The sequence below is a fragment of the Anser cygnoides genome, chromosome 27 (genome assembly GCF_040182565.1).
Source record: "Anser cygnoides isolate HZ-2024a breed goose chromosome 27, Taihu_goose_T2T_genome, whole genome shotgun sequence".
NCBI classification, from domain to species: domain Eukaryota; kingdom Metazoa; phylum Chordata; class Aves; order Anseriformes; family Anatidae; genus Anser; species Anser cygnoides.
In genome coordinates this window covers 796,421-824,402 of record NC_089899.1, presented here as the reverse complement: position 1 = coordinate 824,402, position 27,982 = coordinate 796,421, and the positions used below count along the sequence as shown (strand labels likewise).

At 60.6% G+C, this 27,982-nt stretch overlaps 2 protein-coding genes across 4 annotated transcripts in view; one reads left to right on the top strand and one right to left on the bottom strand.

The window, feature by feature from the left end:
* Positions 1 to 46: 46 nt before the first annotated feature.
* On the top strand, positions 47 to 7,549 carry CBARP (CACN subunit beta associated regulatory protein). 2 transcript variants are annotated; one of them, XM_066983910.1, is made up of 10 exons: positions 47 to 199; positions 1,604 to 1,683; positions 2,273 to 2,418; positions 2,562 to 2,623; positions 2,897 to 3,062; positions 3,142 to 3,316; positions 3,480 to 3,632; positions 3,984 to 4,191; positions 4,270 to 4,453; positions 4,705 to 7,549. In XM_066983910.1, exons 2-10 carry the CDS (start codon positions 1,636 to 1,638, stop codon positions 5,876 to 5,878), a joined length of 2,316 nt encoding a protein of 771 aa, XP_066840011.1. In that variant the 5' UTR covers positions 47 to 199; positions 1,604 to 1,635; the 3' UTR covers positions 5,879 to 7,549. The 2 variants fall into 2 exon arrangements, with proteins under 2 accessions (XP_066840011.1, XP_066840012.1); XM_066983911.1 differs by lacking the exon at positions 47 to 199 and adding an exon at positions 979 to 1,097.
* The window catches only part of STK11 (serine/threonine kinase 11), a 38,112-nt gene continuing 17,435 nt past the window's right edge, over positions 7,306 to 27,982 (bottom strand). The window contains exons 7-10 of one of the 2 annotated variants that reach the window (XM_066983929.1): positions 23,464 to 23,521; positions 15,798 to 15,991; positions 8,972 to 9,206; positions 7,306 to 7,815 (exon numbers count right to left, since the gene is read on the bottom strand). In XM_066983929.1, the coding sequence (XP_066840030.1) occupies positions 8,998 to 9,206; positions 15,798 to 15,991; positions 23,464 to 23,521 (461 nt within the window). In that variant the 3' untranslated portion in view covers positions 7,306 to 7,815; positions 8,972 to 8,997. Of the gene's footprint in view, positions 7,816 to 8,971; positions 9,207 to 12,414; positions 13,777 to 15,797; positions 15,992 to 23,463; positions 23,522 to 27,982 lie in introns of those variants that run through there. The other variant, XM_013200087.3, reaches the window with a different exon arrangement.

Genomic DNA, 27,982 nt, shown 5'->3' with positions numbered 1-27,982 from the left:
CGGGGGGCTGCGGGCGCTGCGGGGCAGGGGCTGCGGGGCGGGCAGGGCCGGGGGCGGGCAGCGTGCCGGTGCGGGCAGGGCCGGGGCAGCCCCGTCCCCACGTGACGGCCGCGCCGCGCGGGGGCGGCCCCGGTTCATTCATAAATCCGGGGCCGCACCGAGCGCGGCGGCGGCGATGGAGCCCCGGCCCCGGCTCTAGGTGAGTGTCCGGCCCCGCCGCTATCGCCACAGACGGAGCCGGCGCGACAGGGGGGGGGGGAGCCCGGCCCAGCCAAGCCCACCGCCCGCTGCGCTCGGGGCTCCCGGGGGCTCCGTCCCGCTGTCACCGGCGCTGCCCGCAGCCCCCCCCCCCCCCCCGCTGCCCGCAGCCCCCTCCCCAGGCCGGGTGCAGCCCCCCGGGGGGGTCCCGGGGGTGCCGCAGCCTCGGGGGGGGGGGGGCAGCGGGGCAGGATCCGTCCCGCCCCCGCCCGGTGCCCCGCGGGGGGGGGGCTCAGCCCTGCTCGGTGCCCCCGGGGGCCGGCGTGGGGACAGCCCGGGGGGGCCCGGCCGCGGCCCCCCCCCGCCGCTGTCCAGACAATGGCCGGCCTGTTCCCGCCGGGTCGCCATGGAGACCGAATTCCTCCATGATGGGGGAACAGCGGGGGCATTCTTCGCGCCCCCCCCCCACGGGGCAGGGGGCGCCCAGCCGGGTCCCACCCGGGGGGGGCCGCCCCACGCGGGACCGCGGCCCCCCCCGCCCTCCACGGGCCCGGCCGGGGTCGTGGGGGGAGCCCCCGGGGGTCGCGGGGGGGGGAGGGCTGGGGGATGCCCGGGGCCGGTGCGGGCTCGGGGCTCTCCCCGCCCCCCGGTGCCCCGGTAACCCCTCCCCACGCTGCCCCCCCCCCCCCCCCGGCTCCATTCACATTTTTCCGTGCCCCGATTTTGGGCGGTTTTGCCGCGCCCCCCCCCGCCCGGAGCACGCGGCTCCCCACGGCGACAGCATCCCCCGGGACCCACGGACACGGCCCCGCGGACACGGCCCCGCGGACCCTGGGGGGGGGCCGGGGGGGCCCAGCCCGGTTCCCGAAGGCCGCCGCTTTCCGTCCGTCCGTCTGCCGGTCCGTCTGTCCGCCCGGCCCCGCTGCCCGGGAGGGGGGGGGGGGGGCTCGGCCCTTCCCGGCCCCTTCCCCTCCCCGGTGGGGCCCCGGTGCCCCCCCCCCCGGTGGCGGAGCCGCTGCGGGGCTGACTCAGACCCCCCCCCCCCCCCCCAGCGCCGCCCCCCCGCCCACCCCCGCTCGTTGCGCGGGGGGCAGCGGCTGCAGGGGGGGGGGGGGGGAGGCAGAGCCCGGGCAGGATCGGTCCCCTCCCGGTGTCCCCCCCAACCCCACCGCGGGGCCCGGCGGCCTCCCTCGGTGCCGGCCTCCATCCTCGCCCCGGCCTCCATCCGTGCTGACCACACCCTGCTCCATCCCTTCATCCCCGGCCCTCCCCTCCGGTCCCTCCCGGCAGCTCCGCACCGCGGTGCCGGGCAGGGCCCGGGGCCCGGCAGGAGCCCCCCCCCCCCCCGCCCCCCATCGTTCCGGTGCCCCCCATCCCAGCGGGGCCCCCCCCTTTTGTCTCGCAGCGGCCCAGGAGGCGCCCGGGCTGGCTCGGACCATGAGCGATGAGCCGACCCCCTGGGACAACGCGACCGAGAGCGCCACGGTGAGCGGCACGGGCTGGGGGGGCTGGGGGGGCTGGGGGGGGGCTTGTGGGGTCTGCGTGGGGCTGGGGGGCCGGGGACGGGGACGGGGGTGGGAGCCGAGCCCAGGATGCGGCCGTAGGGACTGGGGTGGGATACGAGCCCGGGGTGCGGGGACAGGGAGAGTCAGGACGCGGCCACGGGGACAGGGACGGGGTCGGTGCGCGGGATGGGGGTGGCAGCGTCCTCCCGTCCCGCCGCTGTCACCCGCTCCCGGAGGTCGGCGGCGCCTCCCCGTGCCCCCTTCAGCCCCCGCAGACACCGAGCTCCGGGCTCGCAGCGCTGGGAGGGGGGTGCCCGAAAAGCAGGGGCCGGGGTCCTGTCCCCGTTCCCGCTGGGCGCGGGGGCCGCTGGCGGCTCTGCCCCCCCCCGGCTGCGGTTGCCTTGGTGAAGGCAGGTCCCCGCAGCCGGCAGCAGGCCCGGGGGCGGCGGGGGAGCGCGAGCATCTCGGGGGAGCAGCGCTCAGCACCAGCCTCGGGAGGGGCCCCCCCAGCCCAAAGCACGTGTTCGTGTCCCCCCCCCCCAAAGCCCCCGGTGTCTCTCCCCGCGCAGGCGGTGCCCGGCGAGGTGTCCCCGCAGGATGGCTACGTGCTGCTCCTCGCCCTGCTCTCCATCTTCATCGGGGGCACCCTGGTCCTGCTCTCCGGCATCCTGATCATCTGCCGCCGCTGCTGCGAGGCCGACCGCCGGCACTCCAGGTCCGTGGGGACGGGTGGTGCCGCTGCCCCCGGGGCTCTGCGGCACCGCCAAGGGCCCCGCGCGAGGCCCCAGCGCCGTTCGCGGTGCCGGTACGGCTCCCCGCGGCGTGAGGCACCTCGCAGCATCCTCTCCCCCCCCGCAGGGCCAGCGATGACCCCGAGAAAACCAACACCAGCTACCTGGACGACTCGCAGCCGGCCCAGGGTGAGCGCTGCGCTGGGGCTGGGGGCGCTGCTGCCGCCCATCGCCCACCCGTGGCACCGGCTGCTCCTGGGGGGGGGGGGGCACAGCGGGTCCTGCTCACAGCGCAGCGCCCCGGTGCTGGGGCAGGGCTGGCAGCGCACCCCCTGCACCCCCCAGCCGCTGTCCCAGCAGGGCAGCGAGTTTGCCCAGCCTCAGCTGGGAAGCCAGCATGCCCCACAGAGGGGGGGGGGGGCTGGTGGCTCTGACTCCCCCCCCCCCCGCTCCTCTCCGCAGACATCACCATCAAAGTGGAGGACCCCGACTGCCTCTCGTCCTCCAGCTACCGGGATGTGGAGACCGAGCGGTTCCTGTCCTCCAGCTCCTCCACCGCCCGCCGCGTCTCCTTCAACGAGGCCGCGCTCTTCGACCAGGGCAAGAAGACCCAGGAGAAGGGGAGGAGGTGAAGGGCCGGGCCTGCAGGGGGGGGGGGGGGGGCAGGCAGGGGGCTGGGGCCGCCCCCTGACCCGGCGTGCCCGCAGGTACACGCTGACGGAGGGGGACTTCCACCACCTGAAGAATGCCCGCCTGACCCACCTGCACCTCCCGCCGCCCGCCCTCAAGATCGTCACCATCCACGAGTGCGAGTCCAGCGAGAACAGCCTGGCCATGACCCCCCGCCTGCCCCCCCCCAAGCCCGGCCTCGCCATCTTCCAGGTGAGCCCCCTGGGGACCGGGGCGGGGGGGGGGCGGCACAGGGACCGGGCATCGCGCTGGGATGCGGCTGGGGGGAGTGGAAGGGGTGCAGGGGTGGGTGCTGTGGGGTGCAGCGGACCCCGACCCCGGTGCAAAGCCCCCTGAGCGAGCTGTGCCCCCCCAGCCCCCCGCGGGGGCCCTGCCGCAGCCGGCGCTGCCCAGCCACGCCGTGTGCCCCAGCTCGGCGCTGCCCGGGGACACCTACAACTCCACCGTGGACACCAGCTTCGCCGAGGCCAGCCCCTCCGCCTCCTCCGACTCCGGGGAGGGACCCTCGGTGAGTGCGGGGTGGGGGCCGGGGGCTGGGGCGGGCAGGGGCAGGGGCTCAGCGGGCTCAGCACCGTTCTGCTCCCCCCAGTCTGACAGCATGGGGATGGCCCCATGCCTGGAGGCGCTGCTGGGCCCCCCTGCTCTGTGCTTTTAGGATTGGTGGGGGGGCATCCAGCTAGAAATAGGCTCTGCCCCCCCTGCCCTGTCTCCATCCCCTGCCCCAGGGGCCATTTGTGCATCGCGCAGCCGAGCTGCAGGAGGAGGACAAAGGAGCGGGGCCGGGGGGGGCTGGGGGGGGCCGTGCCTGGCTGCACCCAGAGCCGGCACTCACAGCCCCCCCCCCCCCCAATGCCCCCAGTTTGCCGCAGCACCCAGGAGTGGGAAGGGGGCTGGCGGGGGCAGTGCCAGCCCCGGGGACGCCCCCCCAGCCCCCCCCCAGGGCACCGTCCTGCAGTTCTTCACCCGCCTGCGCCGCCACGCCAGCCTGGACGGGGCCAGCCCCTACTTCAAGATCAAGAAGTGGAAGCTGGAGAGCACCCAGCGGGCGTCCAGCCTGGACACGAGAGGTGGGAGCTGGGGGGCGGCGGGGGAACCCCCCCGCAGGGATGCGACCGTGCCCCCACCCCTGCCCTGCGCCCCCCCAGGGTCCCCCAAGCGGCGCCAGTTCCAGCGGCAGCGGGCGGCGAGCGAGAGCATGGACCAGGAGGACCGGGACCCTCACCAGACCGACATCATCCAGTACATCGCCCGCACCGACGACGTCGCCTTCCACCCCGCGGGCGGCCCCTTCCTGCCCTCCCCCGCCAGCCCCCCACCCTCTCTCGGCAGGTATTTTTCAGTAGATAGAGGGGACGGGGCGGGTGCATGGGGGTCCCCTGCCTTCAGGGGGGGGGGCGGCGGGGCCTGGAGTGATGGGAGCTGGGGCGAGGGGCACGGGGTGCGGGCAGGGGGCCTGGGGACCACACGGCATCGAGGTGCTGCCACCAAGCCCGCGGGTGCTGAGCTGGTGCCTCCCCTGCGTGCGGGGCTGTCCCTGTCCCCGTCCCCGTCCCTGCCGTGACGCCCGGTGGTGCCCGCAGGCTAGAGCCGGGCGAGGGGGGCGCGAGCGAGGCCGGTGCCCCGGAGCAGCCCAGCGCCTACCACGACATCTGGAGCCTGCGCGCCTCGCTGGAGCTGTACGCCTCCTCCGAGCGGAGCAACGACCAGGACTCGGTGCGCAGTGACGGCGGGGACAGCGTCTCCTCCGCCGGCGGCGTGGCCCCCTGCCCCTCCTCCTCCCTGGACGAGGCCGAAGGCCCCGAGGAGAAGCTCTGGGGTCGGCCCAAGCAGGAGGAGTCGGAGCCCGGCACGCGCAAGCTGCTGCAGATGGACAGCGGCTACGCCTCCATCGAGGCGCCCAGCCGGGGGGGCGAGGAGGGGCACCCCAAGGACCAGACGGCCTCGGAGAAGCGCATTTGCTTCACCAGCGCGGGGCGGAAAGGCACCATCTTCGAGAGCTTCGAGGGCCGGGAGCCGGAGGAGGAGGAGGAGGAAGAAGAGGAGGAGGAGGAGGAGGAAGACGAGGGGAGCGCAGCCCGGGGCGCGGTGGGCGGGGGTCCCCTCCGTCCCCACAGCCCCCTGGCCTGGTCCCCGTACGGGCAGATGTTGGCGGGGCGGGAGGCGCCGCCCCGGCGGGACTACAGCATCGATGAGAAGACGGACGCGCTCTTCAACGCCTTCGTGCGCCACGACCCGCAGTTCGACGAGTCGCCGCTGCGGGGGAAGCACCGCTCGCGCGCCCACCTGCGCAAGCAGTGGCAGCACGCCAAGCAGTACAGCGACCCCGGCGTGCGCTACCCCGCGCTGGAGCGGCACCGCACGCCCCTGCGCCGCGGGGACAGCGCCAACTACCCCCTGGACGCCCGCTTCCACAGCCCCCTGCCCCGCATCGTCAGCGCCGGCGACGAGGAGGCGGCGGAGGCGGCCGAGGGGGGCCCCAGCGCCTCGCCGCTGCCCGACCCCGAGATCCAGGTGATCGTGGAGGAGCCCGGCGAGGCGGCCCCCGAGCCCAAGGCCAGCCCCGAGCCCGGCGGGGACGACTGCCCCGGCCCCGGGCAGTGCCTGGGGCTGGGCCCCGGCTCGGAGCTGATGGACAAAATCACCGGCGGCCTCGAGGAGCGGCTCTACGGCCACCTGAGGAAGGCGGCCGAGAGCACGGAGTGCGCGGTGGCCGTGGCGGCCAGCGACGCCCCCCCCGACCACAGCCCCGTCTAAGCCCGGCACCGAGGGGGCAGAGACCCCGGCAAGGGGCGCGGGGGGAGCAGCCGGTGCGCGGCACGCGGGGCGCCACGGGACGGGCGGCCCCGGCGCGGGGAAGGCCAGGCGGGCGCGTGGGGGCCCCTGGCCGTGCCCACCCCGCCGCGGGGGGCCGGCAGCGCGGGGTGGCCGAGCCCCGGTGCTCGCGGGAGCGAGGAGCCGCCGGGCCCTGGGTGCCGGCAGGGCGCAGAGGTGGAGCAGGGCGCGTGCCAGGAGGCTGGCGCCGAGGGACTTTGCTAATAAACCCCCGAACCGAGCTGAGGCCTACTCCTTACCTCGCAGCAGGGCTGTGTAGCAGCTACGCTCTCCCCTCTCGCTGTTTTTTGGGTTTGTTTTTGTTTTTTTTTTTTAACAAGCAATAAGGCCGCTCCGTCAGCTGGGGACTGTTCTCGCACGGGAGCCGTCATTTGGGGAGCAGGGATCGTGCCCGCGAGCAGCCCCGGCACCGCGAGGAGCCTGGGGCCTGAACTGGAAGCGGGGCCTGGGGCTGCTGTGCCGGAGCAGGAGGATGCTGGGGGGGGGGGCCTGTGCATCCCCTGGGGGGGCCCGGGCAAGCTGTGGCCCCCAGAGCAGCAGCATCCTGGGGGTGGGGGAGGCTGGAGCCCCCTGGGGCCACCCTTTGCCTGTCCCCGGTGCTGTCCCTTCCCAGCACACGGTGACGAGACGGGGTGGGGGCCAGCCTGGCACGTGCCATGGGTGACCCCCCCCCGCCCCCCCCCGGGGCTCAGCGCACTCAGAGGTTATTTATTGATTTTTAGAGGTGGATGCTGCTGCTCCTAGGTTAGCTTTTTATTGTGTTTGGTTTGTTTTTAATTTATTTATGTTTCAATGGATGGGTGAAAAAAAAAAAAAAAGGAGAAAAAAGCCCAAGCTGTGTTACGGGGGGGGCTCGGCAGCGGGGCGGGACGGGGCACGGCCGAGGGCCCCCCCCTCAGCACCGCGGTCCTGCCCCGCGCCCCCTCCGCGGCACCCCCATTGCATGCGAGTAAAGAGGCCGGGTCCCTCCTTCCCCTCTGCAAGTCTCTGTCCAAAGCACTGACCCCGACTACAACTCAGCGTTTTTAAGTCTATGAACAAAGGAGGAAAAAAAAGAACAACAACAAAGCTGTGACTTCTCCGAGCTTGGTTCTCGCCTTCCTGCCCCCGCCGGGCCGTTTCCTCCCCTGCTCGCCCACCGCGGCTCCGGGCAGGGCGCGTTTCCCCGGCACCCGCCTGCGGCAGGAGGAAGGACAGCGTGAAACCCACCTCTCTGTTTTCACTTTATTTCTTTTTCTTTAAAAAAAAAAAAAAAAAGGAAAAAAAATACGCTGAACGCACCCATTCCCTTTTCCGAGCCCTTTTACAGCATGCAGGTTTAATAGAGTTTTGCTTTGTCTTAATACCTGTTTTTTTTTTTTTTTTTCCTCATCTGGTTTATTTTAAACACATCACGATGTGTAGGAATCTCTAAATATACCGCAAATATAAACAAAAAAAAAAGAGGAAAATATATAATATATAACAGTAGTCTAAAACATAAAGTGCACGGCAATGGCTTTGCACGACTTCTACACAGCCAGGGCGGGGAGAGGGGCGCAGGTCCCCCCGCCCCCCGGCCCCGTCCCACCCTTCCCATCGCAAAATTAAAAACAAATCAGTGTCTTGATTGGCAAAGAGTGATTGGGGCGGGGGGGCAGCATCTTCGCAGCCGGAGGTTTCTCCGTCCGGGGTGGTCGGGGAGGGGGTCTCGCCCCATCAGCTCCTGGCGCTGTCCGTAGCGGGGGGGCCGCGGGGAGGGTGGGGGCGTTTTCCTCGGTCGGTTTCCTTGGTTTTTGGGTCGCAAGCACAGTCCGCTCCCAGGAGAGACGCCGAGGTGGGCGAGGACGCGGGGCGCGGGCGGCCCAGGCCCTGGGACGCTGCGTGGAGGAGAAACAAGAGGAGGTTGGGGAGGGCAGCGGGGCCCGAACCCGGCTCTGCCCCTGCAGCGACCGCGGGCACTTTGGGGACCCCCCCCAGCCCCCGGCGGTGGGGTGCGAGCAGCCCCGGGGCTGGGGAGGGGGCGAGCACTTGCCCAACCCTTCGGTGGGGGAGCCCCAGACCCGGCCCCGAAGCCGGGAAGGGAAATGGAGAGGAGGAAGCGGAGCCCTCGGCCGGCGTCCCCGCGGGATGGCACCACGGGAAGGGCAGCGCCGGGAGCAGGCGACCGCGACCCTGCCCGTCCCTGCGATTCACCCGGGAGGGAAGCGGAGGCGATGACCTGAGCGGGCTTCTTGGGACCCCCAAAGCCACCCCGAGCCGAGCCCCCCCCCCCCGGGCTGTGGTCACCGAGCGGGAAGGGGCGCAAGGAGCAGCAGCTCCCCGGGGAGACCCGGAGCCGAGGCATTTGCCGGCAGCGCAGTAACTCCCCGCGCAGGTGACTCACTCCCCGCCATGAATTAAAGATGAAAGCTGCCACCCGGGCTGAGCGCGGGTCTGACAGCTGCAGGGGGAGGAACGGGCTTTTATTTCTGGCTTTTTTTCACACCACAAAGCTGGTCGTGATCCAAACAGATAACAGAGCCTCAGCCCCACGGAGCGCCGGTGACGAGCGCAAGCGTGAGGACGGGGGTGGATGAGCGCTGAGCGTGAGTCATCGCTGGCTCACTTATGAATGAGGGGTGGGAAGAAGGGGACAGGGCTGCAGAGCGGAGGAACGAGCCGGAAAAAGGAGGGGGGGGAGCACGGAGGGCTCTCGGCTTCCCTGGGCGCCCGAGCAGGGGGAGGACGGGGCTTGGGCACGGCCGGTGCAGCCCCGGGGCTGAGCTGGGCACCTCCCGGCCCTGGGGGGACCCCCGGGAGCCCCCCCAGGAGGCTCTGCCCCTCGCTCAGCACCCCCCTGCGGCCTGGGGGCTTCACTCCCCGCAGGCAGGAGGGCGGCGACGCCGGGAGCAGCGCAGGGGAGAACGTGGGGGGCTCTGGTGCCGAGGAGAGGGGCGCCCCCAGACCTCCCCCCCTCACCCCAGCCGGGGCCACAAACCCCACCCCGTGCACGCCCCGGGGGCACCCTCGGGCGCCCACCCACCGCCGCCGTACCTGTGCGGGGCGCGGGCGCTCCCGGCTCACTGCTGCTTGCAGGTGGAGAGCTTGCGGATCTTGCTGCTGGCCGAGCAGGCCTTGCGCGAGGGGTTGGAAGAGGCGCTGGCCCGCCGCTCCGCCTTGGACTTGGCGCTCAGCTGCCCCGGCTCCGTCCCGTTCATGCAGACGGCCTTGGGCAGCGCCCGGCCGCGGCTCTGCCCGTTCTGCCCGGCCTCCTCCTCAGGCACCTGTCCTGCAAGGGGAGCCAGGCGTCAGCCCCGCAGCCGCCTTCCCCCCCCCCGCCCCCCCAGCGGGGCATCGCCTCTGCTCGGCCCCGCGCCTCCCGTCGCCCGAAGCCGAGCCAGGGCTGGCTTCACAGCCCTTAAGGACCGCAGGAGGCGCAGCCCCGAGACCTCACCTCCCTCCCAGGCGCACGAGCGAGGGCTGCCTCTGCCCCGTCTCTCTGCCACACAGCGGCTGGCGGTGCACGAGGAACCAGAGGCAACGAGCGAGGGCCGCGGGCACGGCTGGCGCAGGCCCCCAAGGCAGGGGAACCCCGTGCCCCCAGCCCCAGCGGCTGCTCTCCTCTCCCCTCGGTGGCCTTCTCCCTAGAGGGGACAAGTCCCAGCCCCGTGCACCCCCCCCGCAGGGCTCCCAGGGGCTTAGCGGGGCTGTAGGGCACCGACCTGGCTTTGATGCTGCACCGAACGATCGGCGTCACCCCCAAGAGGTGCGCGACCACCCTGAATGGCACGCAGGAGCTCAGGCACCCCCCCAGGAGCTCAGGCACACCCCGGCCCCTGGAGGGGACGTCCAGCAGGAGCACGGCTCGCGCTCCACCTGCTCGGAGCAGCCCCGTTGTCCCCCCTGCAGGAGCAGCTCGGTGCGACTCAGCACGGCGGCTGCGGAGCCATTTCCCGAGGGATCCGCCTGCCACGGCGGCTGGACAGGGCTCAGGTCACAGCCCCGGGGTCAGGGAGCGACACAGGACCCCCCCAGCACAGCCCTGGCTGGAGCAGGAGGGGATGAGGGGGACGAGGGGATGCCACTGCGCCCATCGCCCCCTGCTCCCCACGGCACCGCTGCGCGCCCCCCGGATGGGCCGATGGAAGGATTGGGACTGATGGAAGGAGGATGGGGGCTGCTGGAAGGATTCGTCAGGTTCCCAGCTCCCCCCACCGGATCCAGCCGAGGCAATTTCCTTCCAGCAGGAACGTCACGCTCCAGGGCCCTTCAGTTATGACTCAGAGGGCTGAGTGGAAGCGAAGGCTGTAAGACGATTATGTATAATTTTCTTTAAAGGATGCTCAATCCTTTCTCCGCCAAGGCCGAGCGGCACGTCATCTCGCCACTTGCGCCAGCGATCACCCCACTGCGTGGGGAGGAAGGGGACACGGGGGGGAGAGGTGCCCGAGGAAGACAGCGGGGTCCCAGCGGGGTCCCCCTCGGACCCGCACCCCCCTCGGTGCTGCACGGGCTCCGCTCACTCTGCTCCGTTCCTGCACCCCTGCGTGGCTGCTACAGCCCATGGCCATGTGCAGGGAGGCCTCCTCCTCATCCTCCTCCTCCTCATCCTCAGGAGGAAGAGGAAATGAGAGCCACGAGGGGCCGTGGGGGGCTCTGGGCTCAGTCGCCCTCAGCACCCACCCAGCACCCACCTTCCTCGCCCGGAGCAGGGCAGAGCTGCTGCCTCGCCAGGCGCCAGCTGCCCCCAGAGGCGCTGCTGGGCACCCGCCGCGCTCCTCAGGGAGGGGTGCCCGGCCCTGTGCCCCCCCGAAATGCAGCTCCGACTCCTGCCGGGGCTCCAGGAGCGGAGGTGCCCGGCCGGCACGGCCCTGAGCTGCCTGGAGGGTGCTGCTGAGGCCGCGCAGGGCTCAGGAGCCCCAACCGTACCCACGGGCCCAGGCTGTGCACGAAGGGAGCCGCCCTTGATCCGTTCAGCTTCCACCTCCCGACCCCTTAAAGGCGGGGGTGATTTGCCAGGAAAGGCTCGAGGCCCCCCCAGAGGCTGAGGACACGCTGGACCCCCCCAATTCCTCCAGGAATTCAGCCCCTGGTGGGACGGCAGCCCGGGACCCGCAGAGCCTGGCCGTGCCCCCACCGAGCCCAGGGTCTGTCCTCTTCCCCCCCCCCCCCCCCAATATTGTCACGTCTGCAGAGACTCCGATAACCCCCTTCAAAGCCAAGTTGAACACTTTTCCTTCCCCTCCTTCAGCTGAACTCGGGCCAAGTCAATTAACATTTCTGACTGGGGAGGGAAGAAAAAAAACCCACCCTAAACAGTTCAGTTGTCTTTTGTGTGACTATTGCCTCCTCCCCCTCCCACCCCGCCTGAAAAGAACAATCCCAGGAGCCTATTATGGATACCGAGGAGGGAGGGTGAATTGCAAGCTAATTTTACCTCCTTCACCAATGACAGTTGCTGACGTTCAAATTAATGAAAATAAAAATTCGCCATCGGATGAAGTCTTGGCAACTGCCTGCCCCCGCGGAAGGCGGTGACCCAGCGCTGGGGCCGTTCACACAGCCCTCTCCCACCGCACCGTTATCGGCTGAACAGGGCTAAAAATAAAATCAATAAGAGGAGGGACGAGGCTTTGAGAACACGCGTGCTCGTCCTTGCCCCCTCTCACATTTCTTAATGGCTCCATCCAGCTCATTCAGGCGCAAAAAAAGGGTTCAGAATAAAACCGCGGAGAGCTTTTGAATTGCCGGGTTTGCCAGGCACAAGCACGCAGACACGATTTGCTGCGAGGAAGGCACCTCCTCAGGCGCCAGGCATCACCCAAAGGCTCCAGCCCTGCCTTTATTTTCCCATTTTCCAGCCTCAGACCGAAAGAAGCAAAAAAAAAAAAAAACAAAAAACCAAACCAGCATCGAGCTCCGCAGCCATTTGCCTCCACCACGGGACCGGGCTGCAGGGGTTAACGGGAGGGGAGGAAAAACGCAGAGCGCAGCCTCTACCTGCGGTCAGCACAGAGCAGGGAGATGCGAGGTGCTCGCAGCCCTCGGTGCCGCGTGCTCCCTCTCTCCGAGTACGAGGGCAGCACCTCTGGGGCGGGGGGTTTGTTTGTCGTGTGCCCAGCGCCACGCTCTTCTCTCCTCAGCGCTTCCCGGGCTGAGACGTTTAACACCGACTGAGGCGGGGGCACGTAACGTTTATAACGTCTAAGGCTCTCCACAGAGCTGCATAAACCTTTAAATAGCCCTTTAAAAATAAAAGCACATTCTCACAGCCCCTTCTTCCGCTGAGGAAGGTGAGATTTAACGAGGTTCCCTCTTCTTCCCTCCCAACCTGAACACCCACTCCCACCTCTGAGTCACTTGCACGGCTCCGGCTGCCCAGCAGAGCCCCGGCTGAATTGATCACTCATTTTCTGAATTGATCACTCATTTTCTGAATTGATCACTCATTTTCTGAATTGATCACTCATTTACAAGGTGGTTTTTCTTTCTTTCCTTTTTTTTTTTTTTTAAGTCTTTATTTCAATACGGCATCGCTGTTAGCAATGTAACACTTGCACGGAGCTGGGCACATCCAAGGAATCCTGCAGGAAGACTTGGGAAAGGCAGATTAAGGCTTACTCTCCGTGCAGGCTGCCCCCAGCCTTTTTTGTCACACGAACCCAGCGGAGCAGCCTGCTCCCCTGCTGGGCTCCTCCTCAGCCCTGTTCCTCCTCGAAGCCTGTTGGAGAGGTGCTGCACTTGGGGTGGGGGGATTCCTGCCCATTGCAAGCCCCTAAGCTGTAAATTGCACCTCTCTGTCCTACCACACCAGCCCCCTTTTTTGTTAGCCTTATTTCAAGAGGTCTTGCCAGGTCCTGCGAGCAGCCTGACCGTCACCGCAGCCAGCAGGAGGGAGCTGAGCCTGACCCACGGCAGCAGCGCAGCTCTCAGCCCTCCAGGGCTTCGGTCTGAATCGAGTCTGTTCTGGCAACCTAGGGGCGCGCTGGACTACGCTTTCTGCCCTCTGTAGGGAGGGACAAGCCAGAGGTGGCTTGGCTGCAGGGGAAGAACTTGTCCCGTCTCCCCGGGCTCAGCCCCAGCTCCCCGGGGCGGGAGGTGGCTGAGAGCAGGGAGGTGGCACCTGAGGGCACGGGGGGGCTCAGCACTAACTAACTAACTAACTGCTTTGCTCCAAAGGAGCCGCAGAGCACAGCGGTTCCCCAAGCACACCGCCACCAGCAGGCGATGCCCAGCTGCAGGCCAGAGACCCTCGGCAGCAGGCAGAGGAGCCAGGTCGCTCCCCTGGGCACACCACCGCTCCAATTTTACAAGCCTTCCTAAGTTTCCGTGTTTTAATCACAAAGAAGTGCACAAACCAGGCAGCAACAGGCTGACCATCGCTAGGAAAGTTAAAGAAATCCAACATTTGAACCAGAGTGAGAACGGACAGGAACACTTCTGCACGAGGTCGCTCGGCACGGCAGGTCTGCAGGCGCAGGCAGAGTAACCCCCTCTAGAAGGGCTCACAAAACGCTGCACCTTTTCGGCTAGCCTTTGGTTAAAATACAGAGCCAAAAACCAGGGAATGACTCCCTTGCAGAACAGAGTTATCTGCTTTTGCAGTAAGACAGCTTTCTCTGAGACAGGAGGGATCCTGCTGGAGTGTGGGGGATGCGAGGAGCTGGTCCTGCACTCTCCAGCCTCTGCCATGAGCTCAGGCCACGGGAAGCCCACGAGGGCAGCGCTTTGGGGCCTAGGCTAAGCTTCGTGCTCCTCTTCCATGCCCGTGGCCGACGGGAGCACAGCTTCCTCTCCAGACAGCTCGTCACAACTTCTGCTCTCTCCTTCAAGCCCTGCCTCAGCTTCCTCCTCCGCAGCTGGGAACGCACAGGGAAGCAACGGCACCGTTAGAGACACGCACGGCTCATTCTCTACGCTGACACCAAAAGCAGTAGCACCGTCCTGTGGGCTCACAGGTTCGGTCGCCCGCTGACTGCAACGGCTCTGTTCTCCCAGAGCCTCTCAGCTCGGACGGCCGGCCCAGGGCTAGCTGTGTGCCCGGCGTTACAGCGGCCAGCCCTACCTTGCGCTCACCTCCCGAAGCCAGTTCAGAAAGGACAGCGTCAAATTAGAAAGGGGTGTCAGTGATGCTGGTTATGGACTTGTCAGGCCTGCGCACTTTTTCCACATCTTTACCACTTACATGTGGGCTGTTGCTGGCAGCACCCCTTGCGCAGGGCAGTGGGTAACCTCTGGCAAGCCCTCTTCCCTCCTGCTTCTCTCCTTAGCAAGGCCCTAGCAGTCAGGTACGTGCTTCAGTGAGCCCAGCACATTTTTCAAAGGATGCTTCATTTCAAAAAGCCTCCGCTAGGCTCAGAGGAAAGCTCTGGCCCCGGTCAGACTCTAGCAGCAAGTCTGTGGGATGTAAGAGAGCAAAGGACGGAGCTCTGCAGGTCACCCAGCTGGCACCGGGACACCGGCTCTATTAGGAAAGGTTATAAATTACCCGACTGCCTCCAGTGAATCAGCACTTGGAAACAGATCTTCCACTTTGATGAGGCTCCCTTCATCTTGGCAGGCTCCACCTCCGACCCCCCTACGTATCCGTTGGACCCTGCTGGGGACGGGACGGGGACGTCCTACAGCAGGCGCCCTGAGGCACGGCCTCGGAGAGCTTGGCTTAAAGCAGCCTCAGCCCTTCTCCCCTCGGAAAGCCCTGCCTGGGAGGCCAATCTCGATTCAAGCTGTTGCCCCAAGGAATTTTGGGCGCAATTTGAGGCTTATTACAAGTCAAGGCCTGACGCTGTGTTCTGCGCTGGTGATTCAAAAAAAAAAGAGTAGTTTCCACCTAACCAGGAAACCAGGAGAAAACCAAGGTCTTCAGGAATGAGATTTCTGCACAGGTGAAGAACAGACCTTGCTTTTACTTCGATCCACGCAAACCCACCAAGCCGCCGTTCAGGAAAAACTTCGGCAGTTTGGTTAGTCCTGAAGTGCAGGCCCTGGGGCTGTCCTCGTCACAAGGGCAGGTCAGCCCCAGACACCTCCAGTCGCTCCCACCCCGACACCCAGCGCTTGAAGCCTTCCCTCCAAAACAACAACTAAACCAGGCCAGAGCACAGCGAGAGCACTTATTGGGAAACGCGCAGGGCGTTGATTTCGGCCCCAAGAGCAGAGGCAGGGAGACCAGGACTGCTGCCTCCGTCGCACAGCACAACCACCACAACCGCAGAGCCCGGCAGCCTCGGCCTGCAGTCTCACCACGGACGTGCCCGTCCGCCCTCTGCGCGCCAGTTACGGGGCTCAGCGGTGCGGAGGCCGGACACGGCAGGCCTCTCGATTACCACCACTTTGTGAAAACTGCACAGGTGAAACCAGACACACCCCTCTGCTTACTGCTTGGCTCACCCTAAAACACCGGGAAATCCCCAATGAAGAGGCAACTCGGCAACCACATTCCCAAGAGTGGGGCAGAAAGGAGTCTCAGCACACGGCCCACAGCACCCTTCTCCCCCAGATGTGCCGTCTCCTCTGAACACTGAGTCATGTTAGGGCTGTGCTCCAAAATAACTCGGTGAGTCTAGCAAAGCCGGCCAAAAGAATTAAGTGTGCTCGAACAACAGAGTCCAGCAGGAGCAAGCTATTACTGGATGAGGAAGGAACTCAGCATATGGGCAGCGCACAGGAAGGGGCATCCTGGCTGATCAAATAAAGGACCAAGGCATCCGGAGCATCGCGGCTCACTCACTGTGCGTCACTCTCACCACTTAATAATCAATACTCTCCTCCACTGCTGGAAGGACGCATTCAGACCTCACGGCCTTTCCCAAAAAAGGGCTTTAGACGGGCAAGAGAACAGTCACTTTGCCCTTCTCATCCCAGCATCGCTCCCTCCTACCTGGTACTGTGAAATCCTGAGTGTAGATGATATCATCTTCAATGTCATACAAGTCATCATCTTCATCCTCGTTGTAGCCATGCAGATCTTCCAGATAAGGCACCGCCGTCATACTTCTCCACTTGTCCTTTGTTTCTGGGCTGGGAGGTATGGGCACCAGAGTCTCTGCCTGAGCATGTTTCTTACGAAACCAACTGCAAAGAGTCCAAGAACAGTTTCATCAGTACAGCTTCACTTTCCAAAAGGCACGGAGAAATCCTCGACAGTACGAGATGGCCCCACTCCACCCCAATATTCAAAGGCACGCGGAGTCTGCTTAAGGAGAACTTCCTAGCTGGTTTGACACCACTGCATTTTTTTAATTGTGTAATAATCAAGTGGAAGGTGCCAAGAAAGGCAAGCTTCCCTTGCTGACTACAGCTCAGGGACAGTAGCAGCCGTGTAGCTGCTCCATCCCCTGGGTCCCTTGTGAGCCATGGAGAGAGCCTCGCAGGCCTGCCCAGCTGCTGGCACGTTGCCGTCCACTGCAAGACACCCTGGGGGGCACAACGCCCACAGGAGGGTGGCTCAGGGCAAGGAACAGAGCGCAGAACATTTTTTCCATCACCAGCTCAACCACACTAAGGCACAAGAGGCGAGCCGCTGTTCCCTACCATAGGTCAGGGCACACCAGCGGAGCAGCCCGAGCTCCTGCCCGAGCTGTATTGCCAAAGCAACAGCAGAGAAACTTCTTCACCCTAAAGTTGAGGCTAATCCAGCATGACAAGGCAAAAGGGTTTGCAGAAGGTAATTCTAAGGAGAGTGCTGTTTACTCCCAAGCTCCCTTTTAACAGGCAGTTCTCAACAAGATCAGAGCAGAGACGCCTTACCTTCTAATCCCTCTGTCTCAAGGGACTTCCGTTACCACTAAAACCAGTAGCCACAGTGCTACCATCTGCCCACTGAAGGGCATCAGCCCTAATTAACCGAGGAGTCCAACAGGCTTGCATCACGCCAGCACCTCTGAAGCCACACGGGTGGCCTTTTACAGCTTTTGTCCTTCCATAGCGGGGCCCAGCACCAGACCGCTCCGGGACACCCACGAGCGCTGCACGCTGGCACCGAAACAGGTTCCCAGCAGCACCGCAGGAGTCTCACACCCCCAGAAACCCCCTCTGAAGGGGGGTGAGAACAGCAGCTCCTCCGGCACCGAGGTGCTTCTCACACGCCTTTCCAGCTCCCCCCGGCAGCAGGGAGAACCAGCTGCCCGCAGCCACAAACCAAGAGGTCCGGCGCTGCCATCCCGGCGCTCCCTCCTGTCCTGGAGGGGTTTTGTTCTGCCTCTGGAGGCGGCGTGTCCCGGTGAGCAGGGAGGCTGCCACACCGAGGCGCTTGAGGCTGCTTCTTACGCCTTGCCCCGGGGGGTCCTCCGCAGGAAGGAAGGGACGGGAGGCATCGACAGCTCCCAGGGCCAGGGCCATCTTCTGAACTGCAGCCTGGGTTCCCGATCAGCTGCTTGACTGGCACCGCTACCAAACCCCTGTGCCTGCCTTGGGGGTTGGATGTCACTTAGGGCGCTGGGACCCGTCCTTCACGGGCGCTGCCTTAGGAATCGGCTTAAGGTCTCCTTGAAAACACACCTCAAAAACAGCGTAAGGCCTAAAAATCACTTCACTGCACATTCCCTTCCTGTGAAAGCAGTGTTCCAATAAAGCTACCCAGCAAAAGAAAGGAGCTTGGAGAGAAATGGAAACGTAACTGTTGGGACGAAACAGCGCTGCTGAGCGCCTACTGGCAGCTCTGCTCCAAGCACTGGCAAAAGCAGCGAGTTTTAGGAAAGTGCAGAGATCCAACGTGTCAGGTCTGCCCTCTGGTTCCCGGAGCGGCCTTACAGGAGCGAAACAAGAGGTCACCCCAGCTCCTGGCCTAGCAGGAAGCAAGCAGGTCCAGCGTAACTTGATTTGGGCCAAGAGCTTCAGCAAATCCTGTGGCTGGCTTCCTCGGAGATGTGCATGGCACACAACACTCCTAATTCGATCATTTGATTTCCTTTACTTGGGAGACTGCTTTCATCAAGGCAGCGACTGCCAAGATAGCAAATTCTGCCGAGGCTGCTCCAGCCTGGCAGGATCATCTCGCACAGGAACAGAAGACCCAACACAATCAGCAGCTATTTTTGCCAGGGGCACTGGAGCTAGAGGGAACCGAGCTAAATGCCAGGGACCTGAGGAGGATGGAACACGCAGGACAAATGAGATCAGAACGGCTGCCAGTGAAGGGAATATTTTAAAGGGAGAAAGCCTACAAGTCTCTAGCAGAGTGTTTTTATTGTGCTGTATTTCAGCTCTGCCTTTCTTTCCTTCTGTCCTACTTACCAGGAGAGTAAAAATAGGTTTTTATTAACAGCTGAAACCTGAATCACTGTACTCTAGTCATCATGATCCCATCCTCTGGGAGGTGATTTCAAATACTTGCATATGCATACATGGTAATGAGGCTAGAGAGTGAGCGGTGAAATTCATTGAAGTTCTGAGAAAATCAAAGACCTCTTGGAAGGAGCCTCAAGCAATTCTTTCTGGAGTAGCAGAGTATTTCCTGGCAAGCAATTTTCCAGCAGGGGCAGGGATGCTGCTTTCTATACTGGCGCTAAACGTGATTAGAGATTTGCTGTTCAGCTGAGGACCGCTGGCTCCACCAAACGCCCTGATCTGGCTCGAGATGCTACTGACCACTGACTAAGCCAAGCAGCAGCCAGCTCCCACAGCGCGGCGATGCAGAGGAGATAAGGTCCCTCCCTCACCCTGCCTTCCCCACCGACACTAAGACGCGGGCTGGATTCGAGTGCTGCTGCCTGAGTTCCCCAGTTATTCCCAAGCAATTCCACAGATGTTTTCTGACTCCACTGCACTGGCGCAAACGGCAATCCACCGAGGGGCTGCTTTAGCAGCTAAGGGAACACACAAGCTTCTGCAGGTCTCAGAGGCGCTGCTGGCACTGAACACCCTCTGTAGAGGAACCTGCCTCGTACAGACCGTGGAGCATTTCTTAGCCATTCCCAGGCCTTTGAAACCAAGAGAAGGGAGCAGTAGTGGAGATCGTGTCTTACTACTGTGCAAGCTTGTGCACCTGTGAAGCACGAACAGGAACTGTGATCCTGCCCGCTAAGCAGCAGTGTCCCGAGTTGCTCTAATCTACAGGGAGCTAAACAGCAAGGGTCGAGGGCTGAATGAAAAAAGGGATCTGGGCTGACCAAAGCACAGCGATCCTGTCTGGTTTGCAGCTTCCAAGCCCAAATTTCACAGCAGAAATCACCACTCAACTCTTTTCAAGTTCTGGTACAAGCAACGTTAAAATAAGACTCAGTAAGCACAGCTGCAGCTTCCCCACGCTCACAGCTAATTCACTTCCCATTCTAGGCCACAAGCATTGCACTTTGCTTGTTCTGGGCATGGACGATTTTCTCTGAAACCAGACGCCAAGCTGCAGATCGCCACCCTGCCAGCGAGGACCCGTCGCGAGCGGTTTGTCACCTCCCGCAGCACCGTGGAGGTCACGGGCACCGCCACAAGCAGCTAACCGCTTCGTTCAGCAGCCCTGCGCGGGCAGACGCAGAAGGCACAGGGCAGGACGTCCCTGCAACCGCTGCTCAGCTCCTGGGACATCAGGAGGCGTTCAGGTTCGCAAGCCAGGTCCGTGAAGAGCCAGCAGTAGGTAAGAGGAGCAGTGTCAGGTAGGAGGAGCAGCTTCCCCCAGCTGATGCAAGACCCAGAGGCCACGGCTCAGACTCCCACGAAGAGGAGAGGTGTCGGGTGCACAGATGGCGACTGGCGTTCCTTTAACACCAGACAGTTACGTTACGAAACTGATCTGCAAAACGTGGGTAGAGGAAGCAGAGACTCCCTCCCATGCGCCTGCCACAGGGAACTGAGACAGACCCAGGTGCCTCAGCAGGAAGGGAAAGGAGAAGAGCGTGTGTCCCCCCACACTGAGGGCAGGTTTCTGCGTGACACCACGGACGAGGGATGGGGAGAGCCCCTCGGTACACACGCTGCAGCACAGGGTAAGGGAAACCCCTCTCCCTCCCTAAAGTCCAGACATCGAAGTCCAGGAGCACGCTCAGCACCTGCGAAGGAACCCCCAGTGGCACCGAAGGTGGGTTCCCAAGGGCTTCAGCACCCAGGGTTTGAAGAGCACGGCAAAGCGCCCAGCATCCTCGCGGCAGCTCCGCGGGAGGACCCTGGGATGGTGCCACCACCGCCCGGGGGTCAGGAGGCAGCTCCAGCCCCGCGAGTTCGTTTGCGCCTCCGCTAACAAGAGGTGGAAGCGCCTTCCCCTTTCTCGCTATAAGCTCTTGCAAACGTATCTGTGACTGAACGAATTAAGTGTGACGCTTCTGGAGAAGGAAGGCAAGATGGTTGCCTTGGAAACAAGGGACAGAGGTAGAATTCTGCATCCACTTCATCACTTCAAGTGCTGCAGCAGGGTCAGTGAATTACTTACGAAATGCAGTGTACGAGCATTAAGCCCTTCAGCAAAAGCACAAGGTAGAGAGGAGACGGTGAATAATCTGTAGGGAGCAGGCTGCTCACTCCCCGGCTCTTGGCAGCATTTCTTCACCGCCCTGCACCCCCGCCCGGGAGCACAAAACACTCACGGAGGTGAGCTGAAAGTGTCAGCTTTCACTGAGCATCATCCTACCCAGATCCTTCTGGGAAGAGCAGGCTCCGAGGCTCTTCCATTGTTATTCGGGGGTCAGCTCCTGGCAGTTCATAAACTTAGATGTCAGGCTGAGGGAGTTTTAATTCATTTCCATTTACAGCTCCTGGGCCTGCACTGCACGCGTTGCTTCCAGAGGCTTTGCAAACCTCGCCAAAGAACGGGCTAAGTTAGCTTGGTCCAGCTGAACTAAAGCAAAGTGCTGAGGTGGGAATTTGATGCAAGAGTTCACTACAAGAGTGAGGAGAGGACAAAGGCATAAAGATAGAGAACGAAGCAGGTTCTTCCTGCAGGATGCTTCAGGTCGGGCTGTCACTACAAGGGAAAAGCATCTGGAGTAGCTACAGGAATAAGGGGAGGAGTGGCAGGATCGCAAGCCATCAGTGACATCAGCTCAAACACAACAGAAGACTTCAAGCAGCACGGGAAGGCACCAGGCAGTCCTGGCTTGAGCCAGCACCCGCCTCAGCAGGGCAGCCCAGGCAGGTTGCTTGGTTTCTAGTCCAGTTCCTGCACCCCAACGCACGCTCTCCTTGCAGGAGTGCAGAGAAACCCCAGGTCACCGACGACCATTACTGCCCCTCCCCACACCCCGACTAGAAAGCTAAGGATTCTAGAAATCAACTCTCTTCCCACTAAAATGCTTTTGAAAAACCCTCTGACGATATTTGGATGGCTACCTGCTGTCCCTCCGCTCGCTTTGTTCCATTTTAAATAAAGCAGGGTCAGGTTAAGCACAAGGGCTAAGCTTCTCATCTATTTAGAGAAAAGCGAAGAGAACCACGCGCTGGATTCTTCAGCACAATGCTACTCCACAGAAAGCAGAAGGACAGACACGTCCAAAGCCCAAGGCTGCAAGCTCTGCTGTGCTTGATGTAATTATTAGGATGCCACAGCAGGAGGAAGGAGGCAATTACTAATAGGGGAGAAAAGCCTGTTAAGAAGCACTGGCTAAGCTCACAGAAAACTAATAAGAGACTAAGCCTTGGAAACGCTCCTGTGTTTGCAGGTAGAGTCTCTCCCCAGCCCCTCTCGGTGCTATGAGATTAAAGCCTCCCCAGCAGCAGCCGGCCCCAATTAGAGGGCGGTTGTGCCTCTGCAGCATGGGGAAGCGGCTGCCCTCCCTGCCAGAGGCACGCTCCAGTTTCTCCTGCTCTCTCACTACAGGCAGGGCCCCTGGAGAAACCTCCCTGCTTCCAGCCGGGGCAAAGCTGACGCAAAAGCTCGCTGCCACAAGGGAGAGGTACAAAACCGAGTACTGGAGCTGGAGAGGTAGCTCAAACAGCCGGCAGACAGCGACACACGAGAACCACGGCGCTGACCCGCACCTAGGGGCGGCTCACGGCACGCTTTGGACCCATGGCATCAACGGGAAAGAAAGTGCTTCCGGTGATTTAAAGTGCTTTCAGTGATTTCCTCGGTACCTACTAACCGGCTCCACAGAGCTGATTCCTACCAGGCTTCTCCAGCGCTGACAAAGCAGGGGTTTGCCGTGCAGGAAGGCGATCAGTGCCCTGCCGCCAGCTGCACTGACCAGAACCACTTCATTACCGGGACACCGACGGCACGCAGGGCTTCGCTGTGTAGCTTGCGGCCTCCAGTCCTCAGCGGTAGATGGGAGAAGGACAGTCAGCAACAGCAGGAGCTATTGTTTCGGGGATCAGCTCCATACGGGTCCCAAACGCTAGGCAGCATTTGGGGGGCCAGCCCCCAGCAGCCCCCTTCACGGCCCGCTCTTACTGGGGAGCACGTGCATGGGGAAGGGCACTCAAAAAGCAAATGCCTGCTCCTGTCACCTCCCAGGCCCGGTGAAACAACCAATGCACGGCGCCTGGCTGCTATTAAAAGAGCCTGCCTGCCTAATTAATTGACCAGGCAGCTACATAAGACCTGCCCCCAGCCCCTTTGATCTTAGTCAGGGGTAGCCGCAGCAGCTCCTCGGCGGCACACCAGTGCAGTTCGAGCCTGGCTGGTTTTGTTCTGGGGCTCCTGCAGACGCCTCCCATGCCGTAACATCTACCAGGGATCATCATCTGACAGCACACGGCTACCGCTGCTGCTTTTTTCAGGGAAACCAGAGGAAAGTAGTGCTCGTGCTGACTGCGGGCAGCACAAAGCAGGCCCGTTGCCTTCTAGGATCAGAGCCTTGTTTTTACAAGGTTCCCAAAAGCTTTCTGGGCAGGCTTGTAGGCAGGACCTCTGCCGAGCAGCTGCGGTCCAGCAGGCAGCTCTGCATGTCCTCAGAAGCACTTCCTATTCAAATAGCAGATAAGCTAATGCAGCCTCCGCGCTGAAGCATCCTTGTGATGCTTTTTGTTCTTGTACTTTTATCCGCCCAGGAAATCTCTGCTTAGAGGCAGCATGTTCAAACAGATCCTTTAAAAAAAAAACCTCAGAGATAACGGGGCCTTCCCCCCCCCTCAGACAATGGCAAGGATAAAGGGGGAGGATATGGGGGAGGGAAGAGTATGACATTAAAGAGAAAAATAAAAAAAATCCCATTGTCCTGGAACGCTTTTCCCCATACTGATTCCATATGGAGCAAATACCAAGGGATATTTCTGTCACCAGACTGTCCAGAAGCCCAGAACTAACACACGCTCCTCAACAGCCCTCGTTCAATAACCCAGCTTTAAGGAGCCCCTGTTCCTCTGCTCCATTAATACTAGCTGGCCTCTGAAACAAATTATCCAGAACCCTCAATTATCAAGAACCAGTCGCGCTAGAAACATATTTTCAACATATTCATTATTCACCGGTTAGCAATTCAAATGCTTTAACCGGATGCTCTAATAGGAGGAAAAAAAGCCAAGGAGAGGTTGCCAGAGCACCAGCAGAGCTGGAGGAAGGATATCTAGTGACTTCCATGTGTCTGCTGTCAAAAGGAAAAATGAGTTGAGAGCAATAGCACAGGTACATTAGCATAAGAAGCAGAAAGAGAATGACTAATAGGAAGAAGCTGAACACTCACTTGTGCTGCCTTATCTGCTGTATTGAAAATCTCTTGGCTGGGTCGTATTCAAGCATCCCTGAAAAGAAGGAAAAAAAGTCCAGGTGTGATCACAGATGCTCTCAGCCAAGTTGAAGACAGGAGGCGTAAAGCTCTGCCCTTCCCTCCCACCACCCTGCCCCAGCAGCAAGCGATGTGTCCGGCCCTCCTGGCAGCTCCGGGAGCCTGTACCTCCAGGAAGGGTTCGCTCCACGGGTCACAGGGAGCGCAGCACAAAGCCCCGACTCTACTGCTGGCTGCCTGATCAGTCTGTTCCTCAGTTTCCCCACCTGCCATGCAGACACGACCTTTCCCTCCTTCACACTGTGGGGACGGACTCGTACGGCCCCGGATCGTACGCCCAAGCACGTCTCTAGGCAAAGAGCAGCAAGGCTCCGCATGTCAAGGGTAACGCTACTGAACTTTCTGTGGAAGAGGCACGGCATATGTAAAGCTGCTTGGCATCCCAGGAACTCTGCAGTCCAGGGAAATCCTGTTCTGGAAGTACAGCTGCAAGAAGTAACAACAAATAATCCTACTGTCCGTCCTATCAGCCGTCTTTTTGCCCTAGCCAGAAGTTTGATTTCTGGCATCAGCTGCTAAAATAACTGGGATTAGGGTGAAGAGAGTGGAGGGTGGAAAAAAATAGCTCATCTGTGTTTGCCCTACAAAAGAAGGGGGTGGATTACTTAAACAGGCTCATGAGATGCCCACTCTGCTCCACTATCTTTAAAAAGCTTCACAACTCCACAGAAGGAAAGAAGGAAGTTTTGCTGTATTCTTCAGAGAGGAGCCAACGGGACCTAACGAGTCCCATCCAGCAGCATCCAAGATCCCTCCAACGAAGCTTCCAAGACCACATTCATCTAGTGGATGTTGAACTCCTGCTGCTGCACATTACAGGCGGTTTTGCATGTACTGGATGAAGCCCCCTCGCTGCTTTTGAAGCGCTAGTGAGCCTCGCAGAGGCAGCACGAAGAGGAAGGTTTTGGGAAGAGGTAGCAACAGGAGCACCCCACCTCCAGCAACCAGAAGAAAGGCCAGGAAGCAGAACAGACCTGTCAGAGTGAAAGTCGGGACAAGGGGCATTCAAATAAGTTGCAAGGACCTTGCAGATGGTTTTTCTCTTGAACAACGGTATTAGAAGAAAGCAGTCAACAGCACACGCGATCAAAGCTGATTCAGGTCTTCCTTGTCAGCTCAGTTTGTGTCGTGCTACAACCAGTAACGATTCTACTGTAAAAGACAGAAAGCCACTATTGTGTGTCCCCACAGGCATTTCTGCAAGACTCGGTCACTCCAAACAAGTGAGCACTTAGGAAACAAGCTTTTGAGAGTAGTTTTGTATCTTTAAAAACAAGGAGATTTTTCCAGCAGATAAGGGTTCATTTAGATCAGTTGTAGCCTATAGAGTATGGGCAGGAAAAGATGGTGTGAAAGCACTGAAGTCACCTTCCCCTCAGAAACCAGCACAGTTTCCCATGGCAATTTGAAAAGATTTATCAGTACTGATGACAGCACTAATAGCTTTAAGCAGGTGGCATCACTATTGCTCCACACTACATCAACATGAAGTAGGCGAGAAAAACAAAAACAAGCCATGGGAAGACCTCCAGGTTAGAGAAGGCCAGGTGCATCACAAGCAGCTCAAGGCACTGGAGCCTTCAGCATTCAAAGCTTTGGACTGAGCACACCAGAAACGTACAACTTGCCTTGCTGAGACCATAAAAGCCACCTTGTGGCTGTTAAATGGTGAGCTGACGGGAGTCCTAAGCTCAAGAGTCCTAAGTCTCAGGAGAAGCTCCTCATACTGGGTATTTTCTCCCCCGAGCAGAATAAAGCCCTGCAAACAAGCAAGCAGCAGCCCAGGCTGCAGCTACAGACCAGAACTGGGATTAAGTGGCAGGAGGTGATTAATGTTAGTGACGGTGCCAAAAGCTGAACAGCTCGGCTGCTACCGAGACCCACCACCAGGAGAGTATTTTGAGATGGCCTCACAGTAAGGGCGAGAGAGAGGGAAGATGCATTTGAACCACCTTCAGCAGAGGAAGGATTGATCCTGAATCCTGCTAGCCTGCAAAGCGCTGCAACACCTGTAGTCCAACATCAAAGTGCTTTCACTGGGCAAATTCCAAGTTCTTCTATATTCCAGCCTGTCTGCAGAGTCCCTGCAGCCTTCCCAGTCCCAGGACAGCTGAGGCTGGAATGCTCCTCTGGAGATGATCCTGTGCAACCCTCTTGCTCAGAGCAGGGTCCGCTAGAGCAGGTCACCCAGGACCATTTCGAGCTGGAGCACCCTCATCATAAGCGGCTCGCTTTGGCCACAGGAAAAAATCAACGTGCATCCCTTCAAACACTGTTTAAAGAATGACAGGACTAACAGAGAAATTTAAGGCATTTACCAGATGAAACCGGTGCAACAGAGGATAAGGTTCCAAGGTGAATTATTAACAGGGGCCTAGCAGCACTAGTTACAAATAGCTATGGTGCAGAGCTGTATTGTTCTCAAACAAGCAATTAAAGAGGCATGAAGAAGGTAAGCGAGCAAAAAATATTTCCTTAAAGGAAAATGGCTGCATTTCAGGCAGTGCTCTAAAGAAAACAGAACATCCAGTCACTGAAAATGTACATTCGTGTGTTCAGCGTGACTCACTCATGGCAGGCCTGTGGCTGAAGTCCTGCACTGAAGAGACTTCACCAAGACAAAACATCATGTACTATTCACCAGTCAAGTCATCTCAGAGCGTCTGCCCACAGCAGCCACACATCTCTACCATTTACGGTAAAGATTTCCACGCAGTTTATCTGCGAGTAGAGAAGAGACGCTGCAACGGGGAGATTCTTCAGGAGGATGCCTGACTTGCAAACCTCTGCTCCCCTGGTATTTCAGGAGGAGTCGCTGTGCCCATACATGGGATATTATGCCCATTACAGCACTCTGGCAGCCTCAAAACCCTTTCAAATTACATCAAGTGGTAACGTGAACACTGGAGACCACAAACCTGCCTTGAGCTCCTTGTCACAGACTCCAGCCCACACATTTCAATAATCCTGAACAAGCACAGCATGGTATCACATGGTAGAATATATTTTTTAAGCAGACAGCACAATCAGAGGTATGTTTTTTGAGAGGCAGGAAGAAATCTAACAGCTATAGTTTGAATTCAACCTGGATTTTATTTCAGAGCAATATTTTAAGCCACCAATATAAAGCAGAAAACATCCAATTTGTAAAATGAGACGGGGATTTTTCCCTCTCCTCCATCCTCCACAAGCACAACCAAGTGCTCTGACCAGAAACTCCCTCTGCAGGCAAACCTCAGAGCTCTGACGATGCACATGCAGAAGCCTTGCCGCTGGATGAGTTATAGACACCAGCCTGCCTGACTGCTGGCTCTGGGGACTCCCTGCTACTACAGGATTAAATCATCCCACTGTCATCAGGGTACACATCCTCTTATCCCTGTAAGGTAAGGTCACGGCAGTTACACAGAAATAAGAAAAAACGCTGAGAAACCAACCCAAACCAACCCACTTGTCCCCAGTCACAGCCTGGAGCAGAGCCTGGAAATGAGTCCAGGTGCCTAACGCAGGGACTGCAGCCTCAGAACTTTCTCATTTGGTAAAAGCGTATCAGAAGAGGAAAAGCTGACCCTGCTCATTTTTCTTGGTCAGAAGCAAGCTGCATAGGAGTTGGTAAGTCACATGCAGATGTTGTCAGAACCTTAACGCTGAACACTTCCACGTTGACACATCTTTACTGACTGTGCACACAGAAGCCAGAACTGTACTAGCCTCTTTTTCATCGGTGAAGAGTATAAATAAAGCTTCATTCCTGATTAGGGAGGCAAAAAGAAGGGCAGCATCCCAAGTAATCAGCTGAAGCGCACTGCCACGCGAGTCTCTTCACAAGCCAAATAAAACAGAAGCTTTTAGGTCCTCTACATTCTGCTTTTACTAGAAAGTAGAACATACAAATAAAAATAAGCCCAAGGGGGAAAAAAAAAAAAGAGTGAAAACACCGCTTTAAGGTTTCCATTCTTTGGTGGACTACTTCTGAAGCAAGTTCTAGTTTGTTTCTCAGCCAGCCTGGCACTATGGTTAACGCAGCTTATAGCCACAGAGGAAACAAGCACTTTGCAGCACGCTGAGTTCTGCCTCACAATAAGAACGCAGCGAACGCTTGCAGCACTGCAGAGCGCTTTGAGCCTTTTAGAAGCACTGCAAAGGTTAAAGTCTCTAGCAAGACAGAGCTGAGCTGCGTGTGTCTGTGCAGCCCGTAGAAAAGCAGCAGCAGCCATGGACAGGATCTGATCCGTAGGCTTTGAATCAGTTTCAACCTGCTGCAGCAGCAGGCGGCACCTACCAGGAAATGCAGATGTTCTGGAGGAAAAACCTGAACCAAATAAAGCACCCTGGTTTTGTCACCATAGCTACGTAGTATCGCCACCACAAGGCTTCAGCACACGCCTTGCTGTCGGCCGGGCTGCGGAGCTGCTCA